The 12,573-nt window shown below is 40.6% G+C and overlaps 1 protein-coding gene across 7 annotated transcripts in view; it reads right to left on the bottom strand.

Moving 5' to 3' along the window:
* Positions 1–12,573, bottom strand: part of CIITA (class II major histocompatibility complex transactivator) — an 851,446-nt gene that overhangs the window by 41,406 nt on the left and 797,467 nt on the right. For 6 of the 7 annotated variants that reach the window (XM_044089141.1, XM_044089142.1, XM_044089145.1 and 3 more), the window contains one exon: positions 82–165. In XM_044089141.1, coding sequence (XP_043945076.1) covers positions 82–165 — 84 coding nt within the window. Of the gene's footprint in view, positions 1–77; positions 166–12,573 lie in introns of those variants that run through there. The other variant, XM_044089143.1, reaches the window with a different exon arrangement.

The raw sequence follows: 12,573 nt of genomic DNA, 5'->3' as shown, positions 1-12,573 counted from the left end.
CACACAACAATACTCTGTTAAAGTTGTTCTCTTAGGAATTGTATTTATAATATATACATTTTCAAAACAGAAGTCACTTACGCAATGCTCTTCATTCCAGGGCATTTCTTTAGACTTTCTGTTAACTTCTTGGCTCCCACATCTGTTATACGATTGTATTTTACACTGACAAAATAAAATGCAACATAACTATTTGAACACAGTATAATTTCAACATGCCAGAAAATGTTACAACAGTGTTATATGTTCGCTAAAACAAATGATGAATATAATGCCCCCTTTGGCATGTATCTGTCCAGACGGGTCTACTTTAAAAGACCGAACCGACGATTCCTCGACACGCGGAAAACGAAGACCAAACGACCGACAGGTAAGTTTACCGACAGGGTGATTTGCCGACAGCGGAAAGACCGACAAGGGTAATGTGCGATCGCAACTCGGTAAGTTTGCGACAGTGACGGCGTTAGGAGCGGTGAGGTAAGTGTGCGATATTGTGGGATTTCGGGTTAAGCTGTGGGAAAGGTGAGTGTGTGTTAGTGTCAGAGTTAGGGTTCGGGTAAGTGTGTGATAGTGAGGGACTGTAGTTTAGGGACGGGTTAAGTGAGTTAGGTTTAGAGTGCAGGTAGGTGAAGTGTGCGATAGTGTCGGAGCTTGGGCTAGGGGTGGGTTAAGTGAGTTAGGGTTAGGGTGCAGGTAGGTGAAGTGTGCAATAGTGTTGGACCTTGGGCTAGGGGTGGGTTAAGTGAGTTAGGGTTAGGGTGCATGTAGGTGAAGTGTGCGATAGTGTCGGACCTTGGGGTTAGGGGTGGGTTAAGTGAGTTAGGGTTAGGGTGCAGGTAGGGTGAGTGTGCGATAGTGTCGGACCTTAGGGTTAGGGTTTGGGTTAGGGCTAGTGGGTATGCTATGTAGTGTGATGTGTTGTTTACGTTCGGTGTGTCGGTGTTATGGTGTTTGGTGTTTTGTCGGTTATCTGGCGTCGGTGATTTCTTGTGTCGGCGAAGTAGCGTGTCGGTCTTTCAAAGTAGACCCGTCCAGACACATGCAACATCTGGAATGCCCACAAGAGATACCTTACTAAAAGGATACAAGGCCTAAACAACATGTCCCACATGGACACACTCAAAGCCCTGTCACTATACTCAGTATCCTACAGACTGCTAAGAGGTGACCTATGTCTGGCATATAAGGCAAACCTCGACCCATTACTGATGGATTTACTAAATGTCAGCATATCAAATGGCATCAGAAATACTCAGTGTACTGGACCTAAACCTCTTCTGCAACATCAACAGAATGGTTTGGAGGGGCAGTGCATCTCTCAGAGGTTACTGCTACTTTGCAACAGACTCACCCATCCACATAAAATACATTTCATCACTGTCCATTTTCAAGCACAACTTAGAGCTGTGAATGGGAAACAGAAAATTAACCCGAGGACTGCCCCCCCCCCCCCCCAACTACTAATGGACAGAGGCAGCTCCTAAATGCTTTATGCCATACACGGGTCCCCTCAAATTACTTATGGTATGATCCCAGTCATTCTTATTAGGGGTTATAATTATCGACCAGGGGGATTGGTAACGCCAATTGTTAACCAAATAAGATAGGTTAACTCAAGCACAAAAAGTGAAATTGGCTAGGATTAAAATGGCCTGCAAGGGTAGCTAGCCTAATGCTTACCCATGAACTTATGAACCTATAATAATGCACACTTGAAAATCTATTGGACAACGTTCCCAAACATTATAATTTGACCTCAGTAAAATAATGACATGCAACTTCTACAGATGTATGTTATGATGATTGTAGGTTTTATGCAGAATATACTTCAAACTGCCTGAAAACTTGCTAAGAAACCGATCTGCACAGAGAAGAACATCCTTCTTACACTGAGAGGATGAAAGTACTATAAACGAATCATGAAAAGTGGCAACTGGTGATGCAGACACAACCTAATTTTGACAAATATGAAAATGTGAGAATACTGTACTCCCCTAAAATATATAGTATCACATACACATGCAAACATGCAAAATACTTCTTATTATGCACATGTCATCTAGGACACATGGAAGACTGTGTCCATGTGTGCATGTCTGGAAGTGTGTGTGTGTGTGTGTGTGTGTGTGTGTGTGTGTGTAATAACTCCAGCTGTCTGGATGTCTGTGTGTATGCATGAGTGTCAGAGTGTGAGTGTGCCTGTGTGTGTGTGCCTGTGTGTGTCTATGTTTTTTTTATCTCCTTGTGTAACTGTCACAGGGTTGGGATTGGTAGACAGAACACTAGTACGATTTCCTGTAAGTGATGATATTTATTCTCCTACTGAAGGCCAACCAAAACTATCAAACACTCCAGACCAATCAACAATCCAGATTTTCAGACCTCTGCATGTGCCCCCAACTCAGACTATTAATCAACCCCATGAAGACTAATGTTATGGTATTCTCAACCACAAGGCAAGTCCCCACAATACAATCTTTGGTACTTAAACATGTAAAAGGCAACCTTATTCCTAACGTAAAAGAACAGAAATATCTTGAAATCACCCTCCACCTTAACTACACTACCCAAACTGACAGGGTAGTACTTTTGCAACTAAAATTATGTTATTGTGTCCCCACCTCATCTCTCCTACTACAAGAACATCTACAATCAAAAAATATTTTAATCTCATTGTAATAGGGAAAAAAGAGGTAATTAAGAACATTTTTTGGGAGTGTAATGAGTTGGCAGACTTTAAAAAATCCCTGCAGACTGTTCTGTCAGAAACACTGGGTGAGTGATTTGGTTTAACCAAGGACATTATTTTTTTCTTAGACATAGTAAGGCCTTGCTGAGTTTAATTCTGGTGGCTGCCTAAAAAGTAATTGCAACAAAATGGAAATCAAAGTCTAAAGCAACTGTGCCAGAAGAAATAAAAGAACTACAAGTGGGATTTAAAAAAGTGTAGCAGAAAATGACAGAAAAAACTGGATTTGTGGGAACAATACATAATGTTTTGGAGGATGAATACGGTTTAACAGAAGGCAGGAATTGAAAGAGCTTTGTAATGTTCAACTGACAGTGACTGTACAGAACATTATAAGGGACGTACAATGTTTGCAACTGAAAATATGTCAGTATGGTTTGTTTTCATTTATATAAATGTATGATTGCCTATGTCATGAGTGATAATTCAATAAACATGTTTCTTGCTTAAAAAATGTTTTACTCCTTAAACTAGAATATTCCGCCACTCTTTAGCCTGCATTCAGCCTGTAGCATACAAAAACATTAAAGTGCAGAATATAAAATCTGGAGATTCGACCTGCTTACAGACAGTAGGACACATCATTGTTCCCACACAAGACCCATTGCCTAACTCTCTCAAACTGTGCTACCCTCCAGCTATGCACACTAACATTCAAAACTCTTATGCTAGACAGCTGCCTCCCAACTAAAAACTAAATCCCCTTTTAGAGGTCAAGCATACTCTCTCAGCAGCAGTCAAAGATGGTACTCCTATTTTAGCCAGGCCCAGATCTAAAGTAATGATTAGTGAAGCCAGGTCCGGATCTAAAGTAATGATTAGTGAAGCCAGGCCCGGATCTAAAGTAATGATTAGTGAAGCCAGGGCCAGGCCCGGATCTAAAGTAATGATTAGTGAAGCCAGGCCCGGATCTAAAGTAATGATTAGTGAAGCCATGCCCGGATCTAAAGTAATGATTAGTGAAGCCAGGCCCGGATCTAAAGTAATGATTAGTGAAGACAGGCCCGGATCTAAAGTAATGATTAGTGAAGCCAGGCCCGGATCTAAAGTAATGATTAGTGAAGCCAGGCCCGGATCTAAAGTAATGATTAGTGAAGCCAGGCCTGGATCTAAAGTAATGATTAGTGAAGCCAGGCCTGGATCTAAAGTAATGATTAGTGAAGCCAGGCCCAGATCTAAAGTAATGATTAGTGAAGCCAGGCCCAGATCTAAAGTAATGATTAGTGAAGTCAGGCCCAGATCTAAAGTAATTATTAGTGAAGTCAGGCCCAGACCTAAAGTAATGATTAGTGAAGTCAAGCCCAGATTTAAAGTAATGATTAGTGAAGCCAGGCCCAGATCTAAAGTAATGATTAGTGAAGTCAAGCCCAGATTTAAAGTAATGATTAGTAAAGCCAGGCCCAGATCTAAAGTAATGATTAGTGAAAAAAGGTTCTCTAGAATGGGAACTGCTCTATGGAACCACATGCCTTCAGACATCAAAAATAACACATTACATTTTTTCAGAAAAAGTTTGAAAGACTATCTATACATACACACACAAACACACACACACACACACACACACACACACACACACACACACACACACACACACACACACACACATTTATGGCTTCCCTACAATTCTTCAAGAAGCCAGCTTCTCAAAGTGAAAAAAAAAACAGCCAGAACTGATCGAAAATCAGCTGATTGCATGCACCGGCGTTCTTTTACAGTGCGAGACTGCAGTAGAATAGGGATTGGGGAATTTACCCTTTTCTCAATGTACTGTGATCTCAGAGTTGGTATATATAATCAGCATGGAGTGTGGGGGTGCAGTGGAGGACTTCCCCCTGTGCAAAAAAGTAGATTTTCTTTTACTTCGAATCCCTGCTATTGAACTGTTTTATGTGTGACAGGTGTTCAAGATATATATATATAAATATATATATATATATATATATATATATATATATATATATATATATATATATATATACCTACACACACACACACACACACACACAGTCAGATACTGGGTAAATGCATGACGCATATATGCTTTTTGTATCATTTGACAGGAATTATTTATGTATACTGTATTCTATTATTGTGGTACATTATTGTATGCATCTTGCATGTACTAAACATGCTACGGTATTACTACTGTACCAATTAAGAACAGCAGAACAGCTTCAAGAGTGCCAAAAAACTAAAAGTAAACCACAAAAAGCACACGAAGCAATATGATCAATAACATTTGCTTAGAGCTTTCATCCAAAATATAAAAAGAGCTTCTTCAATAGTACATTTAAATGTGAAAACACATCACTTAATTCAAAAAACATGTGACTAAAACATCAATTAGCTTACAAAAGAGTGAACTGAATAAATATAAAACACAGTAAAAATATTCTTAAGGTCCATAAAAATAAGATCGAGCCCCTCTTCAGACCTATAGTTTTTGCTGCATGTTCTGTTACTAAAAGTATCTCTATTTATTTAGATTATTTGATTACTCCTATGCTACAAAAGTTATCTTCATTTATTAAAGATTACTAAAGATTAATGGGACTTCAAAGATATAAAGTTAGGTTATTTGTATTTACGACAGAAATGTTTATTTTGTTTACTGTAGACCTACAATCTTTATACATATCCATCCCTAGTGCAGAGAGACTTGAATATCTCAGATTATACCATGACCCCCCATTAATATTCCAAAACGTGCACGCTGATTGGCCAGCGTGCACGTTGTAAATCGACTTATACTAATGGAAAAAGGTCCGGTCGTCCAGACTTTTTCCATTAGTATAAGTCTCTTTTAAAACACTGTCTCGCTATGTTAAAAGAGTTTAACATAGCGACACAGGTTTAAAAAAAGCAACGGAGATCTCCGTTGCTTTTTTTAAAGCTGTCTCGCTATGTTAAACTCCTTTAACATAGCGACACAGTGTGTAAAAAGCAACGGAGATCTTGCTTTCTCCGTTGCTTTTTTTTTAAAACCTGTCTCGCTATGTTAAATGGGTTTAACATAGCGAGACAGCTTTAAAATAAGCAACGGACATCTCCGTTGCTTATTTTAAAGCTATCTCGCTATGTTAAACCCATTTAACATAGCGAAACAGTAAAAAGCAATGGAGATCTTGCTTTCTCTGTTGCTTTTGGCCACAGCTCTGATGTACTGCGTAGGCATGCGCAGTACATCAGAACTGCCGCGGATAACAGACAGTTGCAGAAGGGCGGCAAAGAGGCATTATACAATGCCATTATTTAAGAAAAGTAATTATTTCTTTTCTTAAATAATGTCATAGTATAATAGCAATAACCCACTTCTGGGTGTGGGTAATGCGAGATTTACCCACGGTTGTCTTTGTTTGGTCCCGAGGGCGCGTGGGTAAATCCGCATTACCCACACCCAGGCGTAGTTATTGCTATATTATATTTGACTAAAAATACTAGATTGCATAGTAACAGTATTAATACTGTGTTTATTAACGAGTTTAGTTTTGAATATTTTTTTATTTTTAATAAGGTTTATTATCAACAAATTAAGTGGGTTGTTATGGGGTGGTTGTAACCTCATCCTATACCATTACTATTATGGAACCATAGGAAAAGGAAATGCTGAGGAAATGCCGACAGAGAATACAGAATACGAGCGCGCTCAATTTTATGCTGGTTTTGTGGATGCTCTCTCTTTTCATTGGAAAGCTATATATGAGGAATGTCAGGACTTTTTAAGTCATCTTAATGAAAAGTACAGTTTTGTACCTACCATAAATGTAGATGTTCGAGGATTCCATTGCTGCAGTCCTGACTAATGGGTATAGTCCGCGTCCCAGTCGGCCCGAATACCAGAGTATAAGGCTGACGTCGGTCAGGGCGCATTAGACTGACGTCAGTACGTCAGGGTACTAATGCGCATGACCGGCGTCATATCCTCAGTCTTTTCTTGCCCCAGATGTCAGAAGACCCAAAAGACAAGTCCCAAAACAACCTGCACCAAAAACATGTATAATATATACAACAATATATATATATAAAAATATAAGCATGTAAACTCACCTACACAACCACCCCTAAACACAGAGGGGAAGGAGGGAGGGTAAATTGGACTGCAGCAATGGAATCCTCGAACATCTACATTTATGGTAGGTACAAAACTGTACTATGTTCTTCGCCTTCCATTGCTGCAGTCCTGACTATTGGGTAGAATCCCAAAGCAGAGGTAAGGGAGGCTGGCAAATTATAAAGTAGTAGGAGCTGACAACATGCCTTGTAAAACAGCTGTGGCAAAACCAGCCCTAGTCTTAGAGTATATAGGAAGGTGATAATGCTTAGAGAAAGTATGCACTGAACTCCAAGTAGCTGCTTCCAGAATATCCTTAGTTGCCACTGCTCTTAGAAATGCTGTTGAAGTGGCAGTAGCCCTAGTGGAATGAGGCCTAATCCCAGCTGGTATCTCCTTGCCATGATGGGAATAACAAAATGCAATGCAAAAGCCAATCCACCTAGAAATAGTTTGTTTTGACACAGGCTTGCCCTGTGAACTCAAAGCAAAAGAAACAAGTAACTGCTGAGACTGCCTAAAATCCTTAGTCCTGCTCAAATAATAACGCAATTGCCTGTGTACATCTAAAGTGTGCAAAATCTTTTCCCCTTTATTTTGAGGATCTGCAAAAACGTAGGCAAATGAATAGTTTGGTTTAAAGCCACACTAGAAACCACCTTAGGCATAAAGGAAGGATTAGTACGTAATGATACCCTGTCCTTATGGAAAATCAAAAAAGGCTCTACTGCCATAAGGGCCTGCAACTCAGACACCCTTCTTGCAGAAGTAATAGCCAACAGAAAAGCAGTCTTCCATGACAAATATTTCAATTCAGCAGTAGCTGCAGGCTCAAAAGGTTGTAGAGTAAGTTTTTCCAACACAAAATTGAGATCCCAAGCAGGAGTAGGAGCTCTACGTGGGGTCTTATATTCTTTGCCCCTCTAAGAAACTGCTTGAACAAAGGATGCGAAAACAAAGGTGGGTCACAATCATAGTGAGCTGAAATTGCTGCAGCATGAATCTTTATGGAAGAGAAGGACAATCCTTTGTCCAGTAATTCAGTAAGATATTGAAGAGCCACACTCAAATTAGGCTCTGAAATCTCCAAATTCTTTGCTGTACTCCAAAATAAAAATCTCTTCCATTTTTCTGCGTACACTCTCCTTGTACTAGGCCTTCTAGCTTCCATAATCACATTTAAAACTTGTTGAGGAAGTTGAGACCTGCTGTGTTTCAACACAGAATATGCCAGGCTGTTAGATGAAGAGAGTGAAGCTTGACATTGAGCAGATGACCGTCCTTCTGAGATAACAGATGAGGAATCAGAGGTAAAGGCCATGGAGGCTTCTTTACCAGACTCCGTAGTAGTGGGTACCAGTGTTGCCGAGGCCAATCTGGAGCTATCAAAATCATCCTTGGCCTGTCTTGTCTGACCTTTAATAGCACCTTTGGAAGAAGCGGTAGAGGTGGAAAGGCATACACATGAAGGTTTTTCCAACTGAAAGACAGAGCATCCACTTTCCAAGCTGTGTGATGAAACCCCTTTGTGCAATACTTTGGCAGCTGGTGGTTTAGTGGAGAAGCGAACAGATCTATGTCTGGAGTTCCCATGACACTGTCAGTTTCTGAAATACATGAAGATCCAGTTTCCACTGTGGGGATCCATGATTTGTCTGCTTAACACATCTGCTAAGGAGTTCTGTGCTCCTGGCAGAAACCTTGCCTGAAGAGTTAGTTGCAAGCTTAGCAGTCTCCCATAAAATCATTGCTTGCCTGCATAGAGGATAAGAATGTGTTCCCCTTGCTTGTTGATGTACCACATGACAGTTGTGTTGTCTGTTAGAATCAACACCTGCCCTGGAAGAAGTAACTCCTTGAAAGCCATTAATGCAAACTGGACTGCTAACATCTCCTTCATGTTGATATGTAGATGCTGTAGTCTGGCAGGCCACTTGTCTTGTATCCACTTTCCATTTAGATGAGCTCCCCAAGCAATGTCCGAGGCATCTGTCGTTAGAATCTGACTTGCCTCTGGCCGGGTCACAGAGAGTCCCTTGTTTAGGTGACATTCCTGAGCCCACCACAAAAATTCCTTTTGAATGCAAGGTATTATTTGAATGACAGTGTCCAAATCCTGGCAGTGCTGTGTCCATACATTTTGAGATACCATTGTAGCTTCCTCATATGCAGTTTGGCATTGGGAAGCACCAGAATACAAGATGCCATGAACCCTAATGCTTGAAGGACTGTCCTTGCAGTCAGCACGGACTGATGAGATAGTTGATGGAAGTAAAGTGACAGACTCTTTTGTTTGTCCGGGGTTAAAAAGGCCATCTGGGCTGCTGTATTCAGTCTTACACCCAGAAAGCACATGTCTTGAGAGGGTACTAGACTGGACTTTATTTCGCTCACAGAATACCCTAGGCATCTTAGCACTGCTATAACATATTCCAGATGCTGTAGAAGGTCTTCCTTTTCTTGAGCCAGAATCAGGCAGTCGTCCAAGTAAGGATAGATTTGAATTCCTTGAAGCCTGAAGTAAGCTATCACTGGAGCCAGAACCTTTGTGAATACTCTGGGCAGTAGATAAGCCAAAGGGCAATGCAGAGAACTGATAATGAGAATTTCCAGCTCGAAACCGCAGATACTTTCTGCAACTTAGCCTTATAGGCACATGAAGGTAAGCTTCCTTGAGATCTAAAGTTACCATCCAGTGATCTTTGCCCAGCAGAGGTAAAAGCTGTTGTAACGACAACATCTTGAACTTGGGAATGTCCAAAAACGTGTTGAGGAGAGATAAATCCAAAATTGGTCTCCACGTGTTCCCCTTCTTTGGTACAAGGAACAGGCGAGAATAAAATCCTAGGCCCCTCTCTGACACAGGGACTGGCTGAATGGCCCCTATGTGAAGTAACTGTAAAACTTGCTTGTGAGCCTCTTTTCTTTGTAGAGGAGGAACGTCTGGCATGCCTTTGAAAGGGGCATTGTATGGAAATAAAATCTGTAACCGTGGTGAATGATATCCAACACCCATTTGTCTTGAGTAATTAAATCCCAATTTTCTTTGAAAAGAGACAGTCTTCCCCCCAAAGGAGCTGCCAGACATGAATCTGCTGGCAGCTGAAAAAACAGGTCATTGGGTCTGTTTACGAAAGGACTGACCCCTGCCCTCACCAGAAGTCTGAGCAGGTGAACTCCTGTTCTAGGCCTAAAGAACTTTGAGCCCTGCCCCTACCACGTCTAGACCTACCCTAGACTGAGAATCATAAGCAGGATATGTCCACCCCTTAGCAGGCCAATTTCTACTAAACTTGGTGGCTGCACCTGCAAAACATCTTTAACAGTTTGCATAGACTTAGCTTTGTCCTCCATTTTCTTTAAAACAGCTTCCACAGGCGAACCAAACAACACATCAGACTGTAAAGGAGCATCCAAAATCCTTGTCTTAACATGCTCAGCTAAATTCTGATCCTTCAACCAGGCATGCTCATGCGAAGAACAGAGCTGGTAGCAGCCACCCTCGAGGAGGCCTGTACAGCATCAAAACCACATTGCAAAGAATGCTTACCCACTTGTTCAGACACATGAACCAAATCCAGCAACTCTTTACACTCAATACCTTCCGCCAAAGCATCCACCTTAGATTTCAATTGTGAAAGAAGGTAATTCTGATATTTTAACATGTGAAACTGACAATTCAAAGCTCTCATGGCTAAAGTGGAAGAAGTATACACTTTCTTTCCCCACCTATCCAAAGCCCTCGCCTCTTTATCAGTGGGGACAGGATTTTTAACCACAGAAGCCTTTACACCCTTAGGCCCCTGAGTGATTTGGTTTAACCAAGGACATTATTTTTTTCTTAGACATAGTAAGGCCTTGCTGAGTTTAATTCTGGTGGCTGCCTAAAAAGTAATTGCAACAAAATGGAAATCAAAGTCTAAAGCAACTGTGCCAGAAGAAATAAAAGAACTACAAGTGGGATTTAAAAAAGTGTAGCAGAAAATGACAGAAAAAACTGGATTTGTGGGAACAATACATAATGTTTTGGAGGATGAATACGGTTTAACAGAAGGCAGGAATTGAAAGAGCTTTGTAATGTTCAACTGACAGTGACTGTACAGAACATTATAAGGGACGTACAATGTTTGCAACTGAAAATATGTCAGTATGGTTTGTTTTCATTTATATAAATGTATGATTGCCTATGTCATGAGTGATAATTCAATAAACATGTTTCTTGCTTAAAAAATGTTTTACTCCTTAAACTAGAATATTCCGCCACTCTTTAGCCTGCATTCAGCCTGTAGCATACAAAAACATTAAAGTGCAGAATATAAAATCTGGAGATTCGACCTGCTTACAGACAGTAGGACACATCATTGTTCCCACACAAGACCCATTGCCTAACTCTCTCAAACTGTGCTACCCTCCAGCTATGCACACTAACATTCAAAACTCTTATGCTAGACAGCTGCCTCCCAACTAAAAACTAAATCCCCTTTTAGAGGTCAAGCATACTCTCTCAGCAGCAGTCAAAGATGGTACTCCTATTTTAGCCAGGCCCAGATCTAAAGTAATGATTAGTGAAGCCAGGTCCGGATCTAAAGTAATGATTAGTGAAGCCAGGCCCGGATCTAAAGTAATGATTAGTGAAGCCAGGGCCAGGCCGGATCTAAAGTAATGATTAGTGAAGCCAGGCCGGATCTAAAGTAATGATTAGTGAAGCCATGCCGGATCTAAAGTAATGATTAGTGAAGCCAGGCCCGGATCTAAGTAATGATTAGTGAAGCCAGGCCCGGATCTAAAGTAATGATTAGTGAAGCCAGGCCCGGATCTAAAGTAATGATTAGTGAAGCCAGGCCCGGATCTAAAGTAATGATTAGTGAAGCCAGGCCTGGATCTAAAGTAATGATTAGTGAAGCCAGGCCTGGATCTAAAGTAATGATTAGTGAAGCCAGGCCCAGATCTAAAGTAATGATTAGTGAAGCCAGGCCCAGATCTAAAGTAATGATTAGTGAAGTCAGGCCCAGATCTAAAGTAATTATTAGTGAAGTCAGGCCCAGACCTAAAGTAATGATTAGTGAAGTCAAGCCCAGATTTAAAGTAATGATTAGTGAAGCCAGGCCCAGATCTAAAGTAATGATTAGTGAAGTCAAGCCCAGATTTAAAGTAATGATTAGTAAAGCCAGGCCCAGATCTAAAGTAATGATTAGTGAAAAAAGGTTCTCTAGAATGGGAACTGCTCTATGGAACCACATGCCTTCAGACATCAAAAATAACACATTACATTTTTTCAGAAAAAGTTTGAAAGACTATCTATACATACACACACAAACACACACACACACACACACACACACACACACACACACACACACACACACACACACACACACACACACACACACACACACACACACACACACACACACACACATTTATGGCTTCCCTACAATTCTTCAAGAAGCCAGCTTCTCAAAGTGAAAAAAAAAACAGCCAGAACTGATCGAAAATCAGCTGATTGCATGCACCGGCGTTCTTTTACAGTGCGAGACTGCAGTAGAATAGGGATTGGGGAATTTACCCTTTTCTCAATGTACTGTGATCTCAGAGTTGGTATATATAATTAGCATGGAGTGTGGGGGTGCAGTGGAGGACTTCCCCCTGTGCAAAAAAGTAGATTTTCTTTTACTTCGAATCCCTGCTATTGAACTGTTTTATGTGTGACAGGTGTTCAAGATATATATATATAAATATATATATATATATATATATATATATATACCTA

This window comes from Protopterus annectens, chromosome 12.part0 (genome assembly GCF_019279795.1).
Source record: "Protopterus annectens isolate FY-2018-M chromosome 12.part0, PAN1.0, whole genome shotgun sequence".
In the NCBI taxonomy this organism is placed as follows: Eukaryota; Metazoa; Chordata; order Ceratodontiformes; family Protopteridae; genus Protopterus; species Protopterus annectens.
This window is presented reverse-complemented; position numbering and strand designations above follow the sequence as displayed.